The 25,318-nt window shown below is 36.4% G+C and overlaps 1 protein-coding gene and 1 non-coding gene across 2 annotated transcripts in view; both read right to left on the bottom strand.

Moving 5' to 3' along the window:
- Nucleotides 1-25,318, bottom strand: part of LOC121459548 (zona pellucida binding protein) — a 105,831-nt gene that overhangs the window by 45,341 nt on the left and 35,172 nt on the right. The window contains exons 3-4 of the mRNA XM_041669432.1: nucleotides 7,015-7,140; nucleotides 3,785-3,934 (exon numbers count right to left, since the gene is read on the bottom strand). Coding sequence (XP_041525366.1) covers nucleotides 3,785-3,934; nucleotides 7,015-7,140 — 276 coding nt within the window. The remainder of the gene's footprint in view (nucleotides 1-3,784; nucleotides 3,935-7,014; nucleotides 7,141-25,318) is intronic.
- LOC121459955 lies at nucleotides 9,796-9,921 on the bottom strand. Its single transcript, XR_005976016.1, has one exon. It is a non-coding gene; the product is annotated as a small nucleolar RNA SNORA24 (small nucleolar RNA).

The raw sequence follows: 25,318 nt of genomic DNA, 5'->3' as shown, positions 1-25,318 counted from the left end.
CACCAAAATAAATAAATAAATAAATAAATAAATAAACCCAAAGACTTAAAAAAATTGTCTTTAAAAATAAAACTACCTTCTTAAATTCCTAATAGCAGAAATGGAAAGACCTAGATGTACCTTACCAGTAGACTAGGTAAAGAAAATGTGATACAGTAACATAATGAAGTATTACCTAGCCATTAAAAATGGCATCATGCTCATCTTTATGGGTCTGGCTTACCTCACTCAGGATGGTTTTTTTTAATTCCATCCATTTGCATGCAGATTTCAAGATGTCATTGTTTTTACCAATGAGTAATATTCTAATGTGTAAATTTACCACATTTTCTTTATCCACTCTTCTGTTGTGGGGCATCTAGGTTGTTTCCAGGTTCTGGCTATTATAAATAATGCTGCCATGAACATAGTTGAACGAATGTTCTTGTAGGATGACTGAGTATCCTTTGGGTATATGCCCAAAAGTGTTATTGTTTGGTCCTGAGGTAGGTTGATTCCCAGTTTTCTGAGAAACCACCATACTGATTTCCAAAGTAATTACACAAGTTTGCATTCCCACCAGGAATGGAGGAGTGTTCCCCTTGCTCTACAACCATATCCAGCATAAGCTATCATTGGTGTTTTTGATCTTGTACTCACTCATAAGTGGATACTAGCTGTAAAGCAAAGGATATTGAGCCTTATAGTTCATGACCCTAGATAAGCTAAGTAACAAGGTAAACCCTAAGAAAAACATACATAGATCCACCTGGAAAGGGGAAATAGATGAGATCACCTGAAAAAATTGGGAGCATTGGCAGGGGGAAATAGTGAGGGCAGAAGAGGGTAAGACAAGGGGAGAAAGGGAGGAGGGAGGAGAACTTGAGGGAATGAGATAGTTGAGATGGAGGAAGTACAGAGATGAGAGCAAGGAAAGAGATGTTTTGATTGAGGGAGCCATTGTGGGGCTATCAAGAAACCTGGCACTAGGGAAATTCCCAGGAGTCCACAAAGATGACCCCAGCTAAGACCCTAAGCAAGAGAGAGTGCCTAAACTGGCCTAGCCCTGTAGTCAGATTGATGAATATCTTAAATATCACCATAGAACCTTCATCCAGCAACTGATGGAAACAGAGGCAGAGATGTGCTTTGGAGCACTGAACTGAGCTCCCAAAGTTCAGTTGAAGAGTGGGAGTAATGAGAATATGAGCTGAGGGGTCCAGACCATGATGGAGACACCCACTGAAACAGTTCACCTGAGCTAATGGGAGCTCACCAACTTCAGCTGGACAGGGAAGGAAACAGCATAGTACAAGCTAGTCCCTCTAAATGTAGTGACAGTTGTGTGACTGAGGCTGACTGTGGGGCCACTGGCAGTGGGACAAAGATTTATCCCTACTGCTTGTACTTGTACTTTGGGAGCCTATTCTCTTTGGATGGATATCTTGCTCAGCCTGAATACAGTAGAGAGGGCTTTGGAGGTTCCCCAAAGAAATGTGCCTTATCCTCTCTGAGGAGTGGATGGTTGCAGGGGTGGAGGGGTAGATGGAAGAATGGGAGGAGGGAAAGGAGTAGGAGCTAGAATTGGTGTGTAAAATGAAGAAAGATAGTTTGCTTTCTTTTTAAAAAATAAATAAAAAGTGAAAAAAATGAAATGTTGGGTGGTAGTAACATTGCCTTTAATCCCAACACTCAGGAAGAAGAGGCAGGTGGATCTCTGTGAGTTCAAGGTCAGTCTGGTCTACAAGTGTTAGTTCCAGGACAGGCTAACACTACAGTGGAACGAACTAGAAAGAAACCATCCTAAGTGAGGTATCCCAGACCCAGAAAAACAAATATATTAATTTATATGTAGATATTAGTTGCTACAGCAATGATAATCAAGCTATAGAACCACAAAGGGTAGAATAAGGGACTAGAGGGAACAGACAGATCTTGTTAGGAAAGGGAAATATAATAGATATAAATGGAAGGGGACGCTGGAATGAGATCAAGCAGGAAAGTGAGAAGAATAGGGAAGAGACAGCTAAAATTAAACGCCTATTGAGAGATAGTATGTAAGCCTAATACAGTACAAATTTCCTTAAATATACACATATATGAAAGTGATCTAAATGAAATCACCAAACAGTGGGGAGACAGAGTCCCAGTTGCCCATTTCTTATCATGAAATGATGCCTCTGGTACCAGAATGGGCTTACATCTAATTGAGTTCTTGGCTGAAGGAGCCCCCATATGAATTACATTACATTACAATTACAATTAGATTACAATCCAGGTTATTTTCAAGACTATAAGTTGCTCTTCACAAACTGACAGCAAGGCCCCATTTCTGAAAACAATGCCTACACAACTCTTTGAACGTGGTGATGTCAAGCCAGTGTCTATACACAGCCATCACCCCCATATTATAGCATCTTTGGTACAGGAAAGTACTCTGCAGGCCCTCAAAAGAGGAACATAAACACCAAGCTAGTCACAAACCCTTTATCTACAATGGTGTACTACCTGCAAAATATGCGAGGACAATGGTGGCACAAGGTTTGTGGGAGTAACAGACCAATAAATGATTTGACTTAAGTCCCACTACAGAAGATGGAAATCATGCCCACCCAACACTGTTTGAGTGACCAAAAATCTAAGACTAGATAGGATTCAAGGACCTAGGAAAAAAGTAAATAATACAGAGAGGGGAGGCAGGAAGAGAGAAAATGTAGTGAGAAAATGATTCCTAATGATATTCAGCTACACTCATTGCTCAGCCATCATCAGAGGCGCTTCCTCCTTGCAGCAGCTGAGAACAAATATAGAGACACACAGACAAAAATCACATAGAGTGAGAGACCCAGAAACACTCAGCCCTAAATGGGAAGTCTCCATCAAATCCCTCCACTCAGGGCATAGGGAACCCCGAGGAAGAAGAGTCAGAAAGAGTGTAAGAGCCAGAGGGTATTGAAGACACCAAGGAAACAAGGTCCTCTAAAGCAATGGAAGCAAAGTCCATAGGAATACACAGAAACTGAAGCAGCAGGCACAGGCCTGCACAGGTTTGCATTTTTAAGGGATTCCTGAGTGTGAATGACTGGGTCTCTGATTCCTTTGCCTTCTCTTGGGTTCTTTTCCTTCTGTTGGTTTGTCTCGTCTAACGTTGATGTGATAGCTTTTGTTTCATCATATATTGTTTTATTCTTAAATGCATTCATGAAAGAAACAAAAGAAAGAAGTGAAAGAAGGAAGAAATGGAAGGAAGGAGGGGAAAAAGGAGGGAGGGAGGGAGGGAGAGAGGGAGGGAGGGAGGGAGGGAGGGAAGAAAGAAACCTAGCCACTAGAGGTAAGGTTAACTGAAATATCATTTACACATGCTAGGAGAGAGAAAATGAGTCATCTCCAATAGAGTGGCACTAGGTGGTACGAAACATTCCAGTTCAAGTCTCATGTTCAAAAACAGTTAACCAACATATAATGGACCCACAGGTTTTTTGTGTGCTTTTATTTGGATACAGTTAGGAGGGTTTGTTTTGGTTTTTTGTTTGTTTGTTTGGAGGTGGTGCTTTGTTTTCTTGGTTTGGGGCATCCTGTTGTTGCATTGGTTATTTTGTTTTTTGAGAAAGAACTTAAGGTAAGGTAAGTAGAGATGGGGAGAGGATCTGGAAAAACTTGGGAGAGGGAAAGAATATGACCAAGATATATTTAAATTTAAAAACTTTTTAAATTATAAAAATATATATAATGACAAACCTGTTAAAAGGTTTAAACATTTCAAAACATTAAGATATGTTAAAACATAATTAAATTTGCTTCTTACCATAAACAATGTATTTCAGTTGAACATTTTTAACAATTTCTTCCACAGTCGGTTTGTACTCGAGGAAACATGTATAAACCCCAGTCATGGTCTCCTCAAAGTTCTGAAATATGAGACTTCCTGTGGATGTCACTTGTGCAGTGGTGTTTTCTAATAAAGTTATAATATACAGCCACTTAAATCACAATAGGGAGACAAAATACCAAACAGTTAAAGCAACCTAAAAACCCTCAAAATCTATGTTTGCTAAAAGGAGTTCATACAAAAAGTTAATCATTGTACTTGATGCTTATTATCAGTAGATGCTAAGACAACCTTAAAATCAAATTTCTACCAACCAGAGTTCATCAATTGTGTGACTGTCTAAGTCAATGATTCTCAACCTGTAGGCTGCAATCCCTTAGGAAATAACCCTTTCACGGGGGTCACATATCGGATATTTACATCACAATTCATAACAGTAGCAAAATTACACTTATGAAGTAGCAATGAAAATAACTACAGTGGAGGATCACCACAACATGAGGAACTATATTAAAGGGTCATAGCATTAGGAAGGTAAGAGTGACGTGTGGACATAAAGCACTTCTAGTATTCTCCTTGCATTAAAAGAGATGCTATCATGTTGTAGAATATTATTTTAACTGACAACGATGTGATGCTGTGGAATATTACTTTAGCTGTGTAAAGGTGTGTGACTTTTGTTTATGTTGCATTTGTTTAATTATGTAAAGATGTGTTGCATCTGTTTCACTTTGCCTGCCTAAGGCACCTGATTGGTCTAATAAAGAACTAGGCATAGAAAGGACAGGCGGAGCTGGTAGGCAAAAAGAATTAGTAGTAGAAGAAATCCAGCCTGAAAAAGAAAGAGAGAAGAAGAGGAAGAGAGAACAAAAAGAAAGAGAGAGACAAGCCTGGGGCACGAAACCTGGCAGCCCTAACCAGACATGAGAAGCAGTGAAAGTAAGACATACAGAAATAAAAGTAAAAAATTCCAAAGCAAAAGGTAGATAAAACATGTTAAGTTAAAAGACCTAGCCAGAAATGAGCCTAAACTAGGCCAAGCATTCAAAACTAATAAGTCTCCATGTCATCATTTGGGAGGTGGTTGGAGGCCCAAAAGAAAAAGCCTGGTACACTATCAGAAATACATTATTATTTATGAAAATTTATACACACATATATGCAGTGCATGTATGCATAAACAACATGTATATACAAAATATATATATATTATATAGTGTATTTATTTAACTATATCATAAATAATATTGATATAGCTTAAGTATGAGTTGTAGAGTCTTAAAATTTGCACATGAAATGGTATACCCAAAACAAAATCTATTACACTATAGGCATTAACAGCTAAGAATTCTTATCACTACATGAAACAGTGAGTTGTTTCTACTGCTGAGGGGTACAGAAGAAGATAAATGGAAAATTATTATCAAACACAGTGTTGATGTGTTAGAAAAAAGAATGTGATATAAACTCCCTCTTGGCTTCAGCATAAGTATTATACTGGGAGAAAACTATGCTATCAAATGGAGAGAAAACCTCTTTCTGAGATATTAAGATATAGATGTGAAGGCTTCATTCTCTCACAAATGTACAACCATGGGTAACCACTTCTTTTGAAGTCCAGTTTATTTGTTCAGTAAAGAATGACAAGATATAGCTGCCGAACTCACAGGGTTGTTCAATTCAGAAAATATTAAAAATCATTAAGTAGACAAGTTGTTATTCTAAAAGTTCATAACTACAGTTTTATGTCATAAAACTATAAAATAATATTTTCTTAATTAAAAATTGAAAACTCCATTATTTAGAATTGAAAGTATTATCTCAGAAAATGACTAAATATCTTTTTCCATTTTAAGTAAATGATTTAATACTTATATATTTTTAGAAATAGTTCTTTGATGTGCGAGGGTCATCTGTCTATGTGCTACTTTCATTGGTTAATAAAGAGACTGCCTTGGCCTTTTAATAGGGCAGAAAATTAGGTGGGTAGAGTAGACAGAACAGAATGCTGGGAAGAAGGCAATGAGGCAGTTGCCATGCTTCTCCTACCCAAGATGGACGATGGTTATAATCTTCCCGATAAGCCACCACTTTGTGGTGGTACACAGATTATTAGAAATGGGTTAATCAAGATGAGAGAGTTAGCCAATAAGAGGCTAGAACTAATGGGCCAGACAGTGTTTAAATGAATACAGTTTGTGTGTCGTTATTTCCAGGGCTAAGCTAGCTGTGCGGAAGCCGGGTGGGACAAAAAGCAGGCCTGCCCACAGCTCCTTCTACAGTTCTTAAAACCGAAGAAAATGGCAGAATGCTCTTAGCACTGACATTTTTTGTTATATGAAAAGCCCTACTGCATATTTTATAGGAGAAATGACACACATTGACCTTACATAAAGAGTTATGCCTTGAGATCTCCCATTACTATACCCTGGATGAAGCTGAAAAATGTAACATAAAATAATATATTTCTGTTTAATTGCCTACTTGTTCATGAATATATTCTAATTAAAGATTACATACTTATCTTAACATACTATTTTTAAAGCTATTAATAAATTAAGCATAGTATTTAAGAAAAAAAGCATAGTATAAATTTTTTATAATAATTTTAAATATCACATTATCAGTGAAGCTATATATTCCTTAGTAATAATTCAAAATTAAATTTTCCTACACCAGAAGTGTCAATAAATATATATATTTACATATGTTCATGTATTTTTATTATATATATGTTGTATTTGGCACAGATAACATAAGAAAGTAAGAACTCATATTAGAATATCTACTAGCAGCCAACTTATGTTTTATATACTATTCTGTAAAGAAAATCTGGCTATTAGTGAGTATAACCTTTAGAGCAAACTATAAATTAAATCAGTTATCAAATTCAAGATTTAGAATAAAGATGAAATAGACAATACACAATAAAATAGGTACATAAGCAAAAGAAGGGTAATGAAATCAGAAACTGTGATTTTTCACATAAAATGGAACTCTCAAAACAGCTGAATTTTTTGATATCTTCATCCTTAATAAAGACAATAGGAAACGTTTATATTATCAACATTACTATATCAACTCCAGGAGACTACAAAGAAAATATTTGAATAAATGATAAATGTATTTAGATACAAATATTCTTTTAAGTATAAGTACATCTGAGATATATCTACTTAATTATGATAATAAAAATAAAATCCTACCTGAAACAATTTTTCCTTTTGGCCCATGCCATTGGAATGATGGGTCTACCAGTTCAGTGTTTCTCAGTCGTTGAGTTACACAAAGCACATGTGGACTCTTTTGATGGAGCATGACATATACGCTCACTGAAAATACAATATTAAAATGTTCCAGTAACATTTTATGCTCTTTAACTGCCTAATAATACCTTACATTTTGTAGCTTGTGTTACATTCTCTGACATTTCTTTGGGTTATTGCCCCTATTACTTGATGATAATTTAAGTCACTGTCTCCATCTAATTACATTAAGAAGCATACAATGTATTTTATTTGACTGTGTGTGTACATGTACATTTAGTCACCCATGTGTGAGGGTGTGTGTCCTAAACATGAATGTAATGTGTTGGTCCTTTTGATTCATAGCTCACATATACTGACCCAGTTTAATCTCAGAGTATATAACTGCAGTGACAGTATTAAGATAATTCTCTAGCTGGACTTCATATGCTTTGCAAAGACATCAAATATAAACATAGTATGCATCTATGTATGTATGTGTATATATATATATATATGTATTCATATTTACATGAGAGGAATAATATATTACTTACAATAACATAGCATAGTATACTAGATAAAAATAACATGGTTAAAAAGTTAAGAAATATATACAGTGGTTGACTTTTAAACATGCATTTTGTCATACTCCGCTTAAAATAATTATGATAACCAAAACAAAGATGGTTTTAGGAGATTCAGCAGAAGCACAATCAAAGACTCAGTTGTTCTGAATGTCCTCAGAACTAAGCTTTCTGAATAATCCACCAGTAATTGCATGCCAACCCTTCTGATTAACCCAACCAAGAGTTCTTTGAGCCAGTAAAATAAAAATTATCTTTGGTAATCAAATTTCTTGTCAGTAAAAAGCCTTTATATTTTACAACAATATGTTTGAAATAGTCATAGCCTTCCACTGCTTATGAAAGCTTGTCTCTACATTTGGTTATTTGTTTTTACCATGAATGTTCTATCATGAGGTAGAAAAATAATGATTTATTCTACCCATGAAAATGTTTTTCTTCTTCTTCAATATTTTAATTAAATCTATCTATAGGCTGCCTTCCTATTATAAGTCTGATTGATTTTATATTTACCTAATAACTATTAGATCCAATTTGCAAACATTTTCTTAGGATCCAAATGATTATGTTTATAAATATAACCATGTATAATTTTCTTATATTAGCCCTTTACTTTTTACTAATTTAAGCACTTACAATCATTAAATATTTAATATTCAACGTGAGAGTATAATAAATAAACTAATCGTTTAGGATCATAATGGCCACATGAAAAGAACTTGGTATGTTTTTTCCTAAAACCTGTCTTTGTAAGAATGTGTGCTTTTCCAGGTCCGTTGTCTTACATTTTGGTAAGGGAGAAAGCAGAAATATGTATTATGAACTGCACTAAAGTTGACTTTAATAGCTACAAGTCTAATAAATAATTTAATAAAATCTAGTTTAGAAATTTTCCAGTAATTTTATATACTATAAATTAATATAATTTTATTTTATCTATAATTTTATTTATTTATTATATTTCGTGATATAATTATATAAAATATAAAATTACTCAGAATAAGTTAAAGTTTTATATGATTCTCTTTATTCATAACACCGGTCTTTATTTTCATTATTTTCTTACAAAGTTATTTGCTAAAATCTATGCATTATATGTTCCAAAGGCAGCTTTTCATTCTAATCAACATTCCATTGCTCTTGTATGGTCTCATTCAACAACTTGTACTCTTCTCTTATTTCTGTTCTGCTTCCCTCAGTTTAAGGTCTTTCCATCCTCTTCAGTAAGTACTCACACTCTTCATGCCTTGGCATGACTCACGACTGCTCTCTTCTCCAATGTGTATCTTTTGCCTGTATCTCCCTATCCCTTTCCATATCCTGTGTTCTTTCCAGACCACAGCAGTCCTCAGGGTTTCCCCTTTCTGATATTACTCTAGTAACTAACTAGTTCCTCTTAGCCTTTGGAAGGGGAGTGCAAGTCTATGATTCTGCATAGTTTCTTTGACAGGATCAGATGCCATTATTCTGACTTTCCTGTCAGTATCTGACTAAAGTTTGTGATTTCCATCCCAGCAACTTCAACTGAGTTCAACAGTCTCTCAACACTATCAACAGACCAAAATAAATATTCCAAGACATCAACGATCAAAATGTATATAACATTTTCAAAGTAAGCAGACATTGACTACTAATGAAACAACACCTCTGTGAAGAACATCTTCAGACTCCAGAAAAAAAGTAGAGTTAGAACATACTGTTACAATCAGGGGAATATACAGTTTCAATGTTTTCTGGAACATTTTATCAAGAACCCAATAAGCTGTCAATTCATAATTGTGTTTTATTTCATAAAAATTTATTCAATATTTACTTCAGGTGGATACACGGGAAAAAACCTGGGAATGAAGAAACCCACATTTCTTATGTATTCATCAGTTCACAGTATTACATACACTTCTCCAAAGTTATCAACAATAACCGATCAACACTTGTCAATGTAAGCATAATGACATCTGAAGTGAAGGCTCTAAAGATTTCCTTATTCTTTGGAACTATACTCAAAGGAAAACTCTTCTTTGACTAATAAAACTTTACTTTTGTATCAGAGCCTATTGACAATAAGATGAGGTCCCTTGTAAAACAGTTCTCTACAATGTGAAGACAGACAATATGGTCCGTAGTCCTTCATGTACAGAGTATGTTGAACAGAGAAGAATGCTACTTGTGCAAGTCCTAATCTGCTATAATGTAAAGGTTGACAGCTTTTCCAATAGGAAAAAGCTCTTCCATGGCAAGGAAGAGAACACACCACAGCTGACAGGTCCCAAAGTGAATGCAGTACAGGTACAATGTTTGAATTCAGTTAGTTACCATACTTAGAATATAATTAACACAGCTGCAAACAATATTCCAGTAGTGTTTGTTTTCAGAATATTTTTAATACTGATTTAAAATATACATTGTATATATACACATATATATCAAGTCTAATTAAGGAAAATTAAAGAAAGCAACAATGAAAATTACTGAGATACAAGAAGTTTCAGGTAGATCTACCTCAATCTAGCTATACCACTCTTGGACATATACCCAAAGGACTCTACATCATACATGGAGACACTTACTCAACCATGTTCATTTCTGCTGTGTTCATAATAGCCAGAAATTGTAAACAGCCTAGATGTCCATCTGTGGATGAACAGATCAAAAAAAAAAAAAACATGGTACAGTTTACACAATGGAATATTACTCAGCTGTTAAAAAACCAAAATCATGAAATTCACATGCAAATGGATGGGGGAAGAAAAAATACCCTAAGTAAAGGTAACCCAGGCCTAAAAAGACAAATATGGTATGTATTCTCTTATAAAAGGATGCTAGCTGTTAAGTCTTTGATAAGTTAGGTATCTAGTAAGGAACTGGTATGGGAAGGGAAATAGACTATATAATTAATATATAATTAGAGATGGATATTGGGGAGAGTGGATTGGGAGTGATAAACAGAGAAGGGGGAGAATAGGTGGTAATGGAGGGAATATGAGGAGGAACAGCTAAAACTAAGGATCATTTGATAGTTCATATAGAAATCCATTATAGTAGAAGCTTCTTAAAATATATACATATATGAAAGAAATCTAAATGGAATCACCAAATAACAGGAGAGACAAAGCCTGAACTAATTATCTCTCACTACCCAATGAAACCTCCAGTGTAAGGAAAAGGATACATCTAATTGAGTTCTTGGCCAAAGGGTTCCCATGGAATCCCCCAAACAAGCCAGAGTATCTTCCCAAAGCTAATAATTGCTCTCAACAAACTGATGGTAAGATCATATTGATGAAGATAGCACCTAAAGAACTCAGTAAACATGGAGAAGTCACACTGCTGCCTATCTGGAGCCTTCACCCTTACTAACTAGTGGAAGGTATTCAGAATGCTATCAGAGGAGAAAGCTAAGTAACAACCCATCTGGAAACCCTGAAATCTACAACGGTAAGCTGCCCGCATGGTACACTAGAGCAATAGTGGCACAAAAGTCTGAAGTAACCAACCACTATCTGATTAGACTTAAGACCACTCCATGAGATGGAATCCATGCCTGACACTGTTCAGGTAGTCAAGAACTTGAGACTAAACATGCTACAGACCTAGGAAAATACCAAATAATATTGTTCTGATAAAGGAATATTGCAATGAAATGACTCCTAATAACATTCCGGCATACTCATAGATTGGTTTCTTGCTCAGTCATCATCCCAGAAGCTTCCTCCTACAGTAGATGGAAACAAATACAGAGACCCACAACTAAGCAATAGTGAGAGACCTTGGAACACTCAGTCCTAAATGAGAGCTCTCTCTCTAAAGGCTCTCTACTCAGGGCAGAAGAGGAAGCAGAAAGATTGTAAGATCCAGTAGGGATGGAACACCATCAAAACAAGGTCTTTTAAAATACAATAGTACAGACACACATATAAACTCAATGAGACAGTGTCGGCATGCACAGAGCCTGCACAGGTCAAAGCCAGATGAAGGCCAAGAGTACTGAGAGGACACAAGCCCACAATCGTAACCCAGAAGCTATCTCCAATTAACAACTGCACACAAACGAAAATTCATTTTCTCTAATCGAGTCTCACTCAGTATACAAACCATGTTTAAAGTCAGGTCCCATGCCCAGCAGTAGATTGTCAACACAGAACTTCTCAGTAGTATGTATGGAGATTTTTTTTAACCTTGTAATTCTTGGTCTTGGCATTGTTTCGTCTTGTTTTTTTTTTTTCTGGTGTTTGTTTGTTTTTGTTTTACATTACAAATGTTTTTCTTATATTTTGTGTTTTTATGGGATTTTTCTGTGTGCAAATGTATGTGTCTTTGTATCTGTATTTGTTTCTTATGTTTTCCCCCCTTTGGCCATTGTTTCCTATTTGTTTGTTTTGTTCTATTCTGGTTTGCTTGTTATTGTTGTTTAGTTGCCTAAAGAGAGAAGAAAAAGTGTGGATTTTGGTGGGTAGGGAGCATGGGAGGACTTGGGGAGAGAAAACAACAAATCAGGAAAAATCTATTTTCAACAGAAATTAAAATTATTAAAAAGTTACACTAAGTAAATCACTGGATGTATGAACAGATGTATGAACAGATAAGTGAGTCTAGAGAAAATGGATATATGATAGAAATAGTATCTTTGGTTGCTAGGAAAAATACACATCACTATTAATTATGATCAAAAATGTAAATTAATATATAGACAAAGTTAAAATTACATTTATATTTTATATTAAATACAAAAGTAAATTTCAGGTATACTAATGTTCTAAAGTCAAACCATTATTTAACTAAAATCTGAAGCAATATTTTTATCTCTGAGTTATCAAAAACGCTTTAATAGTAGTACACACAAAATATTAATTCTTTACATACTAATAATTTCTGTTAATCTTATATAACCCAAAATAAATTAACAGATTTAACTTTAAGAAGTTCCTTGCACTAGGGATAAATCCTGGTCCTACTGCCAATGGCCCCACAGACTGCCCCAGCCACACAACTGGCTTTTGGGAGCCCATTTTCTTTGGAGGGAAACCTGCTCAGTATAGATATAATGGGGAGGGCCTTGGTCCTACCTCAAAGTGATGTGCCAGACTTTGTTGACTCCCCATGGGAAGCCTCCCCTTTCTGAGGAGTGGATGGGGGGCTGCAATGGGAGGAAGAGGAAGAAGAGGAGGGGAGGAAGCAGGAACTGGGATTGGTATGAAAAATAAGAAAACATTGTTTAAAAAAATAAATAAAAATACAAAAAAAGAAGTCAGTTGCAAAACCAAAAATAATGCACTGGAATCAACATTACAAATAAATATAAACAAATAACTTCTATAAAAATACAGTTGAGCAAAGACATAGACAAAGGCAACTTAATGTTTAACTTAGAAGTGGAAGTGCTGAGTAATTTTTTGCCTTGTGAGGATGTGAGCAAATAGGCTGTACTAGGCTCAGGACTAGAGCTCTCAGTGGTGTGTGAGTGACAGAATAACCACGTCCTAGGGTACTAAATCTCTACCTCTGGATGAAAAGGAACCAGAATTCTTTAACTAAGCATGAAGACAGACATATAAAATACTATTAATCACACACACACACACACACACACACACACACACCACAAAATTAATTGAAAGAAGGTACAAAAAATGTAAATAAACTCTCAGTGAAGAAAATTAATGTCTAAGTGGGAAAAAAATAACAACTGAAGATAAAAAATACAAAGTAAACACATTAAACAAGATCACAGACAGGGCAAAAAAAAATGGCCAAGGAACAGATGCTGAAAAATTAAGCAACACAGGAAGGAAACTCAAGGCATGATCAGGAAAACACAAGATAGCCAGATAATAGGAAGCCTCAGTACTTAAAACTTAAAATACCAATCTAAAGCTTGGTAATTAAAAATAAACAACCTTTTATATAAACATTGCCTGCAGAATTCAAATGTTAATTTTAAGAATAAATTTAGTATTTTCCAATAAAATGAGCCAATAAAAAGGAGGGCAGTTACACAAAGAAATTATAATCCAATCATAAAAGTTGCCACTGATGAAAACAGCAGAGAAATGAACACTAAAAATCAACCCATTTATGACACTGATTGAAGTAATAATTTTAAGAACTCTGAAAATTAATCAAAGACATTTAACAACTTAGAAAATATTAATACAAGAAAAGCAGCAGTGAGGATCCAAGAGCTCAGACATTGATGCAGAGTGCTGTTTCCTGCAGGTTTGCCTTCAGTGCAGATGTCAATACTCTTTCCAATGTACTTTGGAGATGCCCATAAATTTAGATAGGGCTGCTCCTAGGGACACAAACCAGTGGCCTTCTGGTGCAAGTAGAAACCTTCCCAGCCCATTTATTAATTGTTTTGAGGTCTGTGAGGAATTTTGCTGGAATTTTGATGGGTATTGCATTGAATTTGTAGATTGCTTTGGGACCGAAATTGAAAAGCTTCTGTAAAGCAAAGGACATGGTCAACAAGAAAAAATGGCAGCCTAGAGAATGGGAAAAGATGTTTACCAACCCCACATCAGACAGAGGGCAGATCTCCAAAATATACAAAGAACTCAAGAAATTGGTCACCAAAAGAACAAATAATCAATAAAATATGGGGTACAGACCTAAAAAGAGAACCCTCAACAGAGGAATCTAAAATGACTGAAAGACACTTAAAGAAATGTTCAAAATCCTTAGCCATCAGAGAAATGCAAATAAAACAACTCTAAGAGTCTATCTTACACCCGTAAGAATGGCCAAGATCAAAAACACTGATGACTACTTGTACTGGAGAGGATGTGGGGTAAAGGGAAAACTCCTCTATTGCTAGTGGGAGTGCAAACTGGTACAGCCCCTTTGTATACTAGCAAGGTGATTGCTCAGATACTAGGAAACAACCTTCCTCAAGACCCAGAAATGCCACTTTTGGGTATATATCCAAAGGACGCTCAATCATACTACAAAGACATGTGCTTAACTATGTTCATAGCAGCATTGTTTGTCACATCTAGAACCTGGAAACAACCTAAATGCCCCTCAACCAAAGAATGGATAAGAACAATGAGATATTTTTTGGAGTTGATCTTGTATCCTGCCACATTACTAAAGGTGTTTATCAGCTGTTGGAGTTCTTTGGTAGAATTTTTGGGGTCGCTTATGTATACTATCATATCATCTGCAAATAACGAAAGCTTAACTTCTTCCTTTCCAATACAAATCCCCTTGATCTCCTTATGTTGTCTTATTGCTTTTGCTAGAACTTCAAGCATTATATTTATAAGGAAGCAGAGAGGGAAATCAGAGAAGCATCACCTTTCACGATAGCCACAAATAGCATAAAATATCTTGGGGTAACTCTGACCAAGGAAGTGAAAGATCTATTTGACAAGACATATAAGTCTTTGAAGAAAGAAATTGAAGAAGACACCAGAAAATGGAAGGACCTCCCTTGCTCTTGGATTGGGAGGATCAACATAGTAAAAATGGCAATTCTACCAAAAGCAATCTATAGATTCAATGCAATCCCCATCAAAATTCTTCACAGATCTGGAGAAGACAATAATCAACTTTATATGGAAAAACAAAAAAACCAGGATAGCCAAAACAATCTTATACAATAAAGGATTGTCTGGAGGCATTACCATCCTTGACTTCAAACTCTATTACAGAGCTACAGTGATGAAAACAGTGTGGTACTGGCATAAAAACAGAGAAGTCGACCAATGGAATCGAATAGAAGACCCTGACTTTAACCCACAAACCTATGAACACCTGATTTTCGATAAAGGAGCTAAAAGTATACAATGGAAGAAAGAAAGCATCTTCAACAAATGGTGCTGGCATAACTGGATGTCAACCTGTAGAAGAATGAAAATAGACCCATATCTATCACCATGCACAAAACTCAAGTCCAAATGGTTTAAAGACCTCAATATCAGTCCGAACACACTGAACCTGATAGAAGAGAAAGTGGGAAGTACTCTACAGCACATGGGCACAGGAGACCACTTCCTACGTATAACCCCAGCAGCACAGACACTAAGGGCATCATTGAATAAATGGGACCTACTAAAACTGAGAAGCTTCTGTAAAGCAAAGGACACTGTCACTAAGACAAAAAGGCAACCCACTTACTGGGAGAAGATTTTCACCAACCCCGCAACTGACAAAGGTCTGATCTCCAAAATATATAAAGAAATCAAGAAACTAGACCGTAAAAGGCTAATCAACCCAATTATAAAATGGGGCATTGAGCTGAACAGAGAATTCTCAACAGAAGAACTTCAAATGGCCAAAAGACACTTAAGGTCATGCTCAACTTCCTTAGCGATCAGGGAAATGCAAATCAAGACAACTTTAAGATACCATCTTACACCTGTCAGAATGGCTAAAATAAAAAACTCCAATGATAGCCTTTGCTGGAGAGGTTGTGGAGAAAGGGGTACACTCACCCATTGCTGGTGGGAATGCAAACTTGTGCAACCACTCTGGAAAGCAATGTTTCGGTTTCTCAGGAAATTCGGGATCAACCTACCCCTGGATCCAGCAATACCACTCTTGGGAATATACCCAAGAGAGGCCCTATCATACAACAAAAGTATATGCTCAACTATGTTCATGGCAGCATTGTTTGTAATAGCCAGAACCTGGAAACAACCTAGATGTCCTTCAATGGAAGAATGGATGAAGAAAGTATGGAATATATACATATTAGAGTATTACTCAGCAGTAAAAAACAAGGACTTCTTGAATTTTGCATACAAATGGATGGAAATAGAAAACACTATCCTGAGTGAGGTAAGCCAGACCCAAAAAAGAGGAACATGGGATGTACTCACTCATATTTGGTTTCTAGCCATAAATAAAGGACATTGAGCTTATAATTCATGTTCCTAGAGAAGCTAATAAGAAGGTGAATCCAAAGACAAACACATAGGCATCCTCATGAATATTAACCTTCATCAGGCGATGAAAGGAGACAGAGACAGAGACCCACATGAGAGCACCTGAAAGAAATCTCAAGGTCCAAATCAGGAGCAGAAGGAGACGGAGCACGAGCAAGGAACTCAGGACCACGAGCAGTGCACCCACACACTGAGACAATGGGGATGTTCTATCGGGAACTCACCAAGGCCAGCTGGCCTAGGTCTGAAAAAGCATGGGATAAATCCGGACTAGCTGAACATAGCGGACAATGAAGAATACTGAGAACTCAAGAACAATCGCAGTGGGTTTTTGATCCTACTGCACGTACTGGCTTTGGGGGAGCCTAGGCAGTTTGGATGCTCACCTTAGGAGACCTGGATAGAGGTGGGCGGTCCTTGGGCTTCCCACAGGTCAGGGAACCCTGATTGCTCTTCGAGCAGATGAGGGAGGGGGACTTGATCGGGGGGAGGGGGAGGGAAATGGGAAGCGGTTGCGGGGAGGAGGCAGAAATCCTTAATAAATAAATAAATTAAAAAAAATTAAAGCTATGTGGTCTCTGTTCTTTTTCTATGATTCTATAATCCCAACTGCTTGTCCCTTTTTGAGTTCATGAAATAAAATTTTTGAGAAAAGAAAAAAAAGAACAATGAGATACATTTACACAATGGAATACTACACAGCAGAAAAAATAATGACATTTTGAAATTTGCAGTCAAATAGATGGATCTAAAAAACATCATTTTGAGTGAGGTAACCCACACCCAGAAAGACAAATATCATAGGTACTTACTCATAAGTGGCTTTTAGACATAAAGCAAAGAAAACCAGTCTACAATTCACAATCCAAGAGAACCTAGACAACAATGAGGGCCCTAAGAGAGACATACATGGATTTAATCTACATGGAAAGTAGAAAACAACATGATCTCCTGAGTAAACTGGGAGCATGGGAGAGGGTAGAAGGGGTGGGGAGAGGAAGGAAGGGAAGCAGAGAAAAATGTATATCTCAATAAAAATAATAAAAAAATTAAAAAGGAAACCTTCCCAGCCACTGATCACCAAACTCATGGGGCCAAAAGAGGAAGAGTCTACAATGTATAATTTAAAATACATAATTGCCAGTTTTTTCTTTTCTGTGGTTATTGTTAACATAATATTTGACTTTGACTTTATATTTCTGCATTTGGTTTATTTTGATATTCTATTATAAAGCTTCATTTTCTCCTACCTGAGTGTTACAGAAAACAGAATCCTCAATTTTCTTCCTAGAGTAGGTCACTAAGAAGATCTCATAGAATTAAATATCCATTTCTAAATATACATAAAATCCAACTCAAAAATACATATAAACGTAAGAAGAATCAGTAAGAAAATGACTTCTCCAAAAATTTCAAAACCCTCAATAACTACATCTGAAGATGCTGACATGGCTAAAATGCCAAAGAATTCAAAACTCTTGCTTTATAAATGATGATTGGCATTAAATAGGATTCAAACAGATGAAAGAAGTCAATTTGAGGCCTGGATGAGAAAGACAATAACCTAGACAGGAAATCAGCAAATAGACATATTCATAAACAAAATATGTAGACAGAAATTTTGGAAATAAAAAACTCAATGAGTCCAATAAAAAATCTCAACATAAAGCACTATCAATGGACTAGAATAGGCAAAAGAAAGAACACAAAAAACTGAAGACTGACTTCAGAATTAGTATGTTCATATAGCAACGAAGGAAAAAAAAACAACTATAACCAAAGACCTCTGTGACAATTTATAGGAGGAATTTAGAAACACTAAATGATATAAAATAAAATTATGGTTAAAATGCCAGAAACAGAGAAGCACGAAAGAATACTCAAAACTACAAGGGAGAAAACCAATAGCAGACTTCTCAGCAAAATTAAATAAAACCTAGGAGAACATGACCTAATATATTTCAATTCCTGAAACAAAATAACTGTGCACCAGAACAACCAAGTCTAACAAAGCTAGAAAGTAAAGAATAAGGATCTGTGATAATCTTAAACTAAACAATTCCTAAACACAAAACCCACAATTGATGGAGGAAGGTCATTGGTTAAAAAAATAAAGAAACTGCTTGGCTGGCCCTCATAGGTTAGAACATAGGTGGGTGGCGTAAACAGAACAGAATTCTGGGAGGAAGAGGAAGTGAGCTCAGCTCTCCTCTCCGGGGCAGACGCCTCTGAGAGACGCCATGCCTCGGGCTGACACACGGGATGAAGCTCCTACCCAGGATGGACGTAGGCTAGAATCTTCCCAGTAAGACCGGTGCTCACAGATTATTAGAGATGGGTTGATCGGGATATCAGAATTAGCCAGTAAGGGCTACAGCTAAAGGGCCAAGCAGTGTTTAAATGAAACAATTTGTGTGTTGTTATTTCGGGGAGAAACTTTGGAACACACAACTCTAAATGGGATGTCTCCATCTAATCCCTCCCCTCAGAGATCAGAGACACAGCTCCAAACTACGCCAATTGGAGGAAAGGGGAATGGCCTGAAAGATGGGTTCCATCTGCTCTGATTGTAGAAAGAAATGGGTAGACAACAGGGTAAGAATACCCTCAACAACATAAAGAACAATATAATGCCTCCAAAAACTAGTGGTTCTTATGACAGCAAGACTTATACATCCCAATGCAGATGAAACATAAGAAAATGAACTTAAAAATAACTGTATGAAGATAATTGAGGCCCTTAAAAAGGAAACAAAAAATTCCCTTAAAGAAGTGGAGGAAAAGGCAAACAAAAAATTGGAAGAAATATACAAATCCCTTAAATAAAACCAAGAAAAATTAATCAGAAAAATGAAAGAAATGGTTCAAGACTTGAAAACTGAAATAGAGGAGATAAAGAAAACACAAATCTGGAAAATAAAAATCTTGGTAAATGATCAGGAAACTACAGAAGCAAGAATAAAAAACAGAATACAAGAGATGAAAAGAACAAATAATCGAAAAAACATGGAGTGCAGACCTAAACAGAGAACTCTCAACAGAGAAGTCTAAAATGGCTGAAAGACATTTAAAGAAATGTTCAACATCCTTAGCCATCAGAGAAATGCAAATCAAAACAACTCTGAGATTCCATCTTACACTGTAAGAATGGCCAAGATCAAAAACACTGACGACAACTTATGCTGGAGAGGTTGTAGGGTAAAGGGAACACTTCTGCATTGCTGGTGGTAATGCAAGCTGGTAAAGCTCCTTTGGATGTCAGTGTGGTGATTTCTCAGAAAATTAGAAAACAACCTTCCTCAAGACCCAGTAATACCACTTTTGGGTATATATCCAAAGGATGCTCAGTCGACAAGGACATGTGCCCAAATATGTTCATAGCAGCATTGTTTGTCATAGCCAGAACCTGAAAACAACCTAAATGCCCCTCAACTAAAGAATAGATTAGGAAAATGTGGCACATTTACACAATAGAGTACTACACAGCAAAAAAAAAAAAAAATGACATCTTGAATTTTGCAGGAAAATGGATGGAGCTAGAAAACATCATTTTGAACGAGGTAACCCAGAACCAGAAAGACCATTATCACATGTACTCACTCATAAGTGGTTTTTAAACACAAAGCAAAGAAAACCAGCCTACAAATCACAATCCCAAAGAATTTAGACAACAATGGGGACACTAAGAGAGACATACATAGATCTAATCTACATGGGAAGTAGAAAAAGAAAAGATCTCCTGAGTAAATTGGGAGCATGGGGGCCTCGGGGGAGGGTTAAAGGGGAGAAGAGAAGTGGGGAGGGGAGCAGAGAAAAACATAGAGCTCGATAAAAATCAAGAAAAAATACAAGAAGTTTACAGAACACCAAATAGACTGGACAAAAAAAAAAAGTCCCCTCACCACGCATTAATCAAAACACTACTTAACATACAGAATACAGGAAGAATATTAAGAGCTGCAAAGAAAAAAGGCCAAGTAATATATAAAGACAGACCTATCAAATTACACCTGATTTCTCAATGAAAGCCAGAAAATCCTGGTGAGGCATTATTCTGACAATAAAAGACCATGGATGCTAGCCAAGACTACTATATCCAACAAAGCTTTCAATCAACATAGACAGAAAACAAGAAATTCTATGACAAAATCATATTTAATCAATACCTATCAACAAATCTAGCCCTACTTAAAGTTCTAGAATGAAAACTCCAGCCCAAGGAGGTTAGCTACACCCACAATAACACAGGCAATGGATAATTCCACACCAGCAAATCCCAAAGGAAAAAGCCTACATACAAACCCAACAACAACAGCAAAAACAAAAATAAGAGGAACTAATGATCAGTGATCATTAGTATTCCTCAATATCAATGGATTCAATTTGTCTATAAAAAGACATGGCTAACAGATTGGATATGAAAACAGAATCCACCCTTCTGTTACATACAAGAAAAACACCTCAAATACAAAGACAGACGTTACCTCAGGATAAAGGGTTCAGAAAAGATTCTCAATCAAATGGACCTAAGAAACAAGCTGGTGTAGCTATCCTAACAGCTAACAAAAGAAAAAAAAAAGACTTTAAACTAAAATGAGTCAAAAGAGATAAATAAAGCCATTTCTTATTCATCAGAGGAAAAATCCATCAAAATGAAGTCTCATTTCTGAACATCTATGCCCCAAATACAAGGCAATCACATTTGTAAAAGAAACATTATTAAGCTTAAATCACACATCAAGTTCCACACACTAATAATGGGAGACTTCAATGTCCCCCCAACACCACTAGACAGGTCTGTCAGAAAGTTAACAGAGAATTAAAGGAACTAACAGATGTTATGACTCAAATGGACTTAACAGACATCTATAGAAAACTGCACCCAGACACAAAAGAAAATACCTTCTTAGCACCTCATGGATCCTTCTCTAAAACTGACCAAATCTGAACAGATAAAAAAAAAACTGGAAATCCCCCTATGTTTTATCGGATCATCATGACTTAAACTTAGAATTCAACAGCAACACTAGTTGCAGAAAGCCCACAAACTCATGGAAAGTGAACAATGTTCAACTTTATCACCAAATGTCAAAGAAGAAATAAAGAAATTAAATACTTCCTAAAATTCAGTGAGAATGACCACACAACATATTCAAACTTATGGGGCACAATGAAAGCAGTGCTAAGAGGAATAGTACATAAAGAAGCTGGAAAAATCCCACACTAGCGAATTAATAGAATTAAAGGAAGCAAACTCACCCAAGAGAACTAGACGGCAGGAAATGATAAAAGTGAGAGCTGAAATCAACAAAATAGAAACAAAGAAAACAAAACAAAGAATCAATTAGACAAGAGTTGGTTCTTCGAGAAAAATCAATAGACGAACCTTTATCTAAACTAACCAAAAGGCAGAAAGAAAATATCCAAATTAACAAAATCAGAAACGAAAGGGGGGAATAACAACAGACATGGGGAGAAAAACCACAGAATAATTACATCATACTTCAAAAACCTGCATTCCAGGAAAACTGAAAAACTTAAAGGAAATGGGCAATTTTCTGGATAAGTACCACATACCAAAATTAAAACAAGACCAGATAAGTAAATTAAATAGACCTATAACCACTAAGGAAATAGAGTCATCAAAAGTCTCCCATCCAAAAAAAAAGAAAAAAAATACAAAGGCCAGATGGTTTCAGTGCAGAATTCCACCAGCATTTCAAAGACGACCTAATACCAATACTCCTCAAATTGTTCCACACAGTAAAAACAGAAGAAACATTGCCAAATTCCTTTTGCAAGGCTACAGTTACCCTGATACCCAAACCACACAAAGACTCAACCAAAAAGAGAATTACAAACCAATCTCACTCACGAACATAGATGCAAAAATACTCAATAAAATACTGGCAAACTGAATCCAAGAACACATCAAAAAATCATCCACCATGATCAAGTTGGTTTCATCCCAGAGATGCAGGAATGATTCAACATACAAACATCCATCAAGGTAATCTACCATATGAAAAAACTGAAAGGAAAAAAAAACACATGATCATCTCACTAAATGCTGAAAAAGCATTCGACAAAATTCAAAACACTTTCATGATAAAGGTCTTGGAGAAATCAGGGATACAAGGAACATACCTAAACATAATAAAAGCAACATACACCAAGACAACAGCCAGTATCAAACTAAATGGAGAGAAACTCAAAGTGATCCCACTGAAATAAGAAACAAGACAAGGTTGTCCACTCTCTCCGTATCTATTCAATACTCTACAACAAAGGAAGTTTTGGAGGCATCACCATACCATACTTCAAACTCTACTGTAGACCTACAGGAATAAAGACAGCTTAGTATTAGCATAAAAACAGACAGCAGGACCAATGGAATCAAATGGAAGACACAGATATTAATCCACAAACCTATAAACACCTAATTTTTGACAAAAAAAAAAGCTAAAATTATACAATGGAAAAAAGAAAGCATCTTCAACAAATGGCGCTGTCATACTAGATATCAACATGTAGAAGAATGCAAATAGATCCTTCTCTATCCTCATGCACAAAACTCAAGTCCAAATGAATGAAAGACTTTAACATAAAACCAACCACAGTGAATCATATAGAAGAGAAAGAGGGAAGTAGCCTTGAATGCATTGGCACAGGAGACTGCTTCCTAAATATAACTTCAGCACAGACACTGAAAGCAACAATTAATAAATGGAACCTCCTGAAACTGAGAAGCTTTCGTAAAGCAAAGGACACAGTCAAAAAAATAAAACGGCAGTCTACAGAATGGAAAATGGTTTTCACAAATCCTACATCTGATAGAAGACTGATCTCCAAAACATACAAAGAAGTCGAAAATACTTGACATCAAAAGAACAAATAATCTAATTTTAAAAACTGTGTACAGACCTAAAAGAGAATTCTCAACAAAGGAATCTCAAATGGCCAAAAGACACTTAAGAAAATGCTCAACATCCTTAGTAATCAGAGAAATACAAATCAAATCAACTCTGAGATTCCATCTTATACCTGTCAGGATGGCCAAGGTCAAAACACTGATTGATGACAGCTAATGCTGGAGAGGATGTGGGGTAAGGGGAATATTCCTCCATTGCTGATGAGAGTACAAACTTGTACAGCTGCTTTGGAAATCAGTATGGCAATTTCTCAGAAAATTAGGAAACAATCTACCTCAAAACCCAGCAATACTGAGTAGTAAAAGACTTCTGTAATAAAATTTTTACTAGATTGAAAAAAAAATCGAAAAAGATATCATAAGATGGAATGAACCCCCATGCTTGTGGATCAGTAAAATTACTACAGTGAAATGGTCATCCAGCCAAAAGCAATCTACAAAGTCAACATAATCCCTATCAAAATTCCAACAAAATTCTTCAAAGAAATTGAAGGGACAATTTTAAGCTTCATATGGAAGCACTGGGGGGAAAGGGGATAGCTAAAACGATTCTGAATAATAAAAGAACTGATGGCAATACCATCACCCCAGTTCTTAAGTTGTACTACAGAGATATAATAATAAAAGCAGCATGGTATTGGCCTAGTCTGTTTGGATGCTCACCTTCCTAGGCCTGGATGGAGAGGGTAGGACTTTGGACTTCCCACTGGGCAGGGAAACCTGACTTCTCTTTGGACTGGAGAGGGAAGGGAAAGTGGAGGGGGGAGAGGGGAGGGAAATGGAAGGAGGAGAGGAGGTGGAAATTTTTAATAAAAAGAAAAAAATTAAAAAATAAAAAATTAATCAATCGAATCAAACCCAAGACCCAGACATAATTCCACACATGTATAAACACCTGAGGTTTTATATGTGTGTGTGTGTGTGTGTGTGTGTGTGTGTGTGTGTCTATACATACATACATACTAAAAAGACACACTGAGAATAAAAAGAAGCATCTTCAACAAATGGTGCTGGTCAACGTGGATGGCTATACGTAGAAGAATGAAAACAGGTCCATGTTTATCACTCTTCACAAAATTCAGTTCAAAATGGAACAAAGACCTCAGAATAAAACCAGATACACTGAACCTGATAGAAGAGAATTGTAGGGAATATTCTTGAACACATTGTCACAAGAAAAACTTTCTGAACAGAACACTAATCACACAAGCAGTAAGACCAACATTAATAAAGGATCACCAATCCCAATAAAGGATTAATTTCTAAAATAAATAAAGAATAGAAAAAAAACTGTACCTCAAGAAAACAACCCAATGAATAACTTTAAAAACTGGGATAAAGGATTTTCTTGATTTTTTGTTTTGTTTTGTTTTGTTTGTTTGTTTGTTTGTTTTTGAGACAGGGTTCTCCATGTAGCACTGGCTGTCCTGGAACTCACTCTGTAGACCTAGCTGGCCTAAAACTCACAGAGATTCACCTGCCTCTGTCTCCTGGGTGCTGGGATTAAAGGTATGTGCCACCACCACCTGGTGGACTACAGGATGTTTAAAAGAGACCCATACACAGGCCCAGGGCCAAATGCCCCAGGCTTTTAGGAGGAAGACTGTTCAGTGCCATGATGGACTGGGACAAAGAGACCCACACACATGTGTAGGGTACCCTGCCCTGGTCTCCAAGGAGGTGGGCACTATTATAGTGAGCAAATGTATGATGTGGTATGGGGGGGGGGGAATAGTTCATGTCCTGTGGACAGAGGCATATCAAAAGAAGTTAAAGCGGTTAGGAACAAACTGAAGTGGGTGACTTGAATGCCACCAAGGGCCATGGTGATGTTTGGGCCTGGGCTGCTGCCAAGGCCC

The sequence above is a fragment of the Microtus oregoni genome, unplaced genomic scaffold (genome assembly GCF_018167655.1).
Source record: "Microtus oregoni isolate MIOR12 unplaced genomic scaffold, Mior012 000019F_ref0000042, whole genome shotgun sequence".
NCBI classification, from domain to species: Eukaryota; Metazoa; Chordata; class Mammalia; order Rodentia; family Cricetidae; genus Microtus; species Microtus oregoni.
The sequence above is the reverse complement of the archived record's forward strand: the minus strand, read 5'-3'. Positions and strand labels throughout refer to the sequence as shown.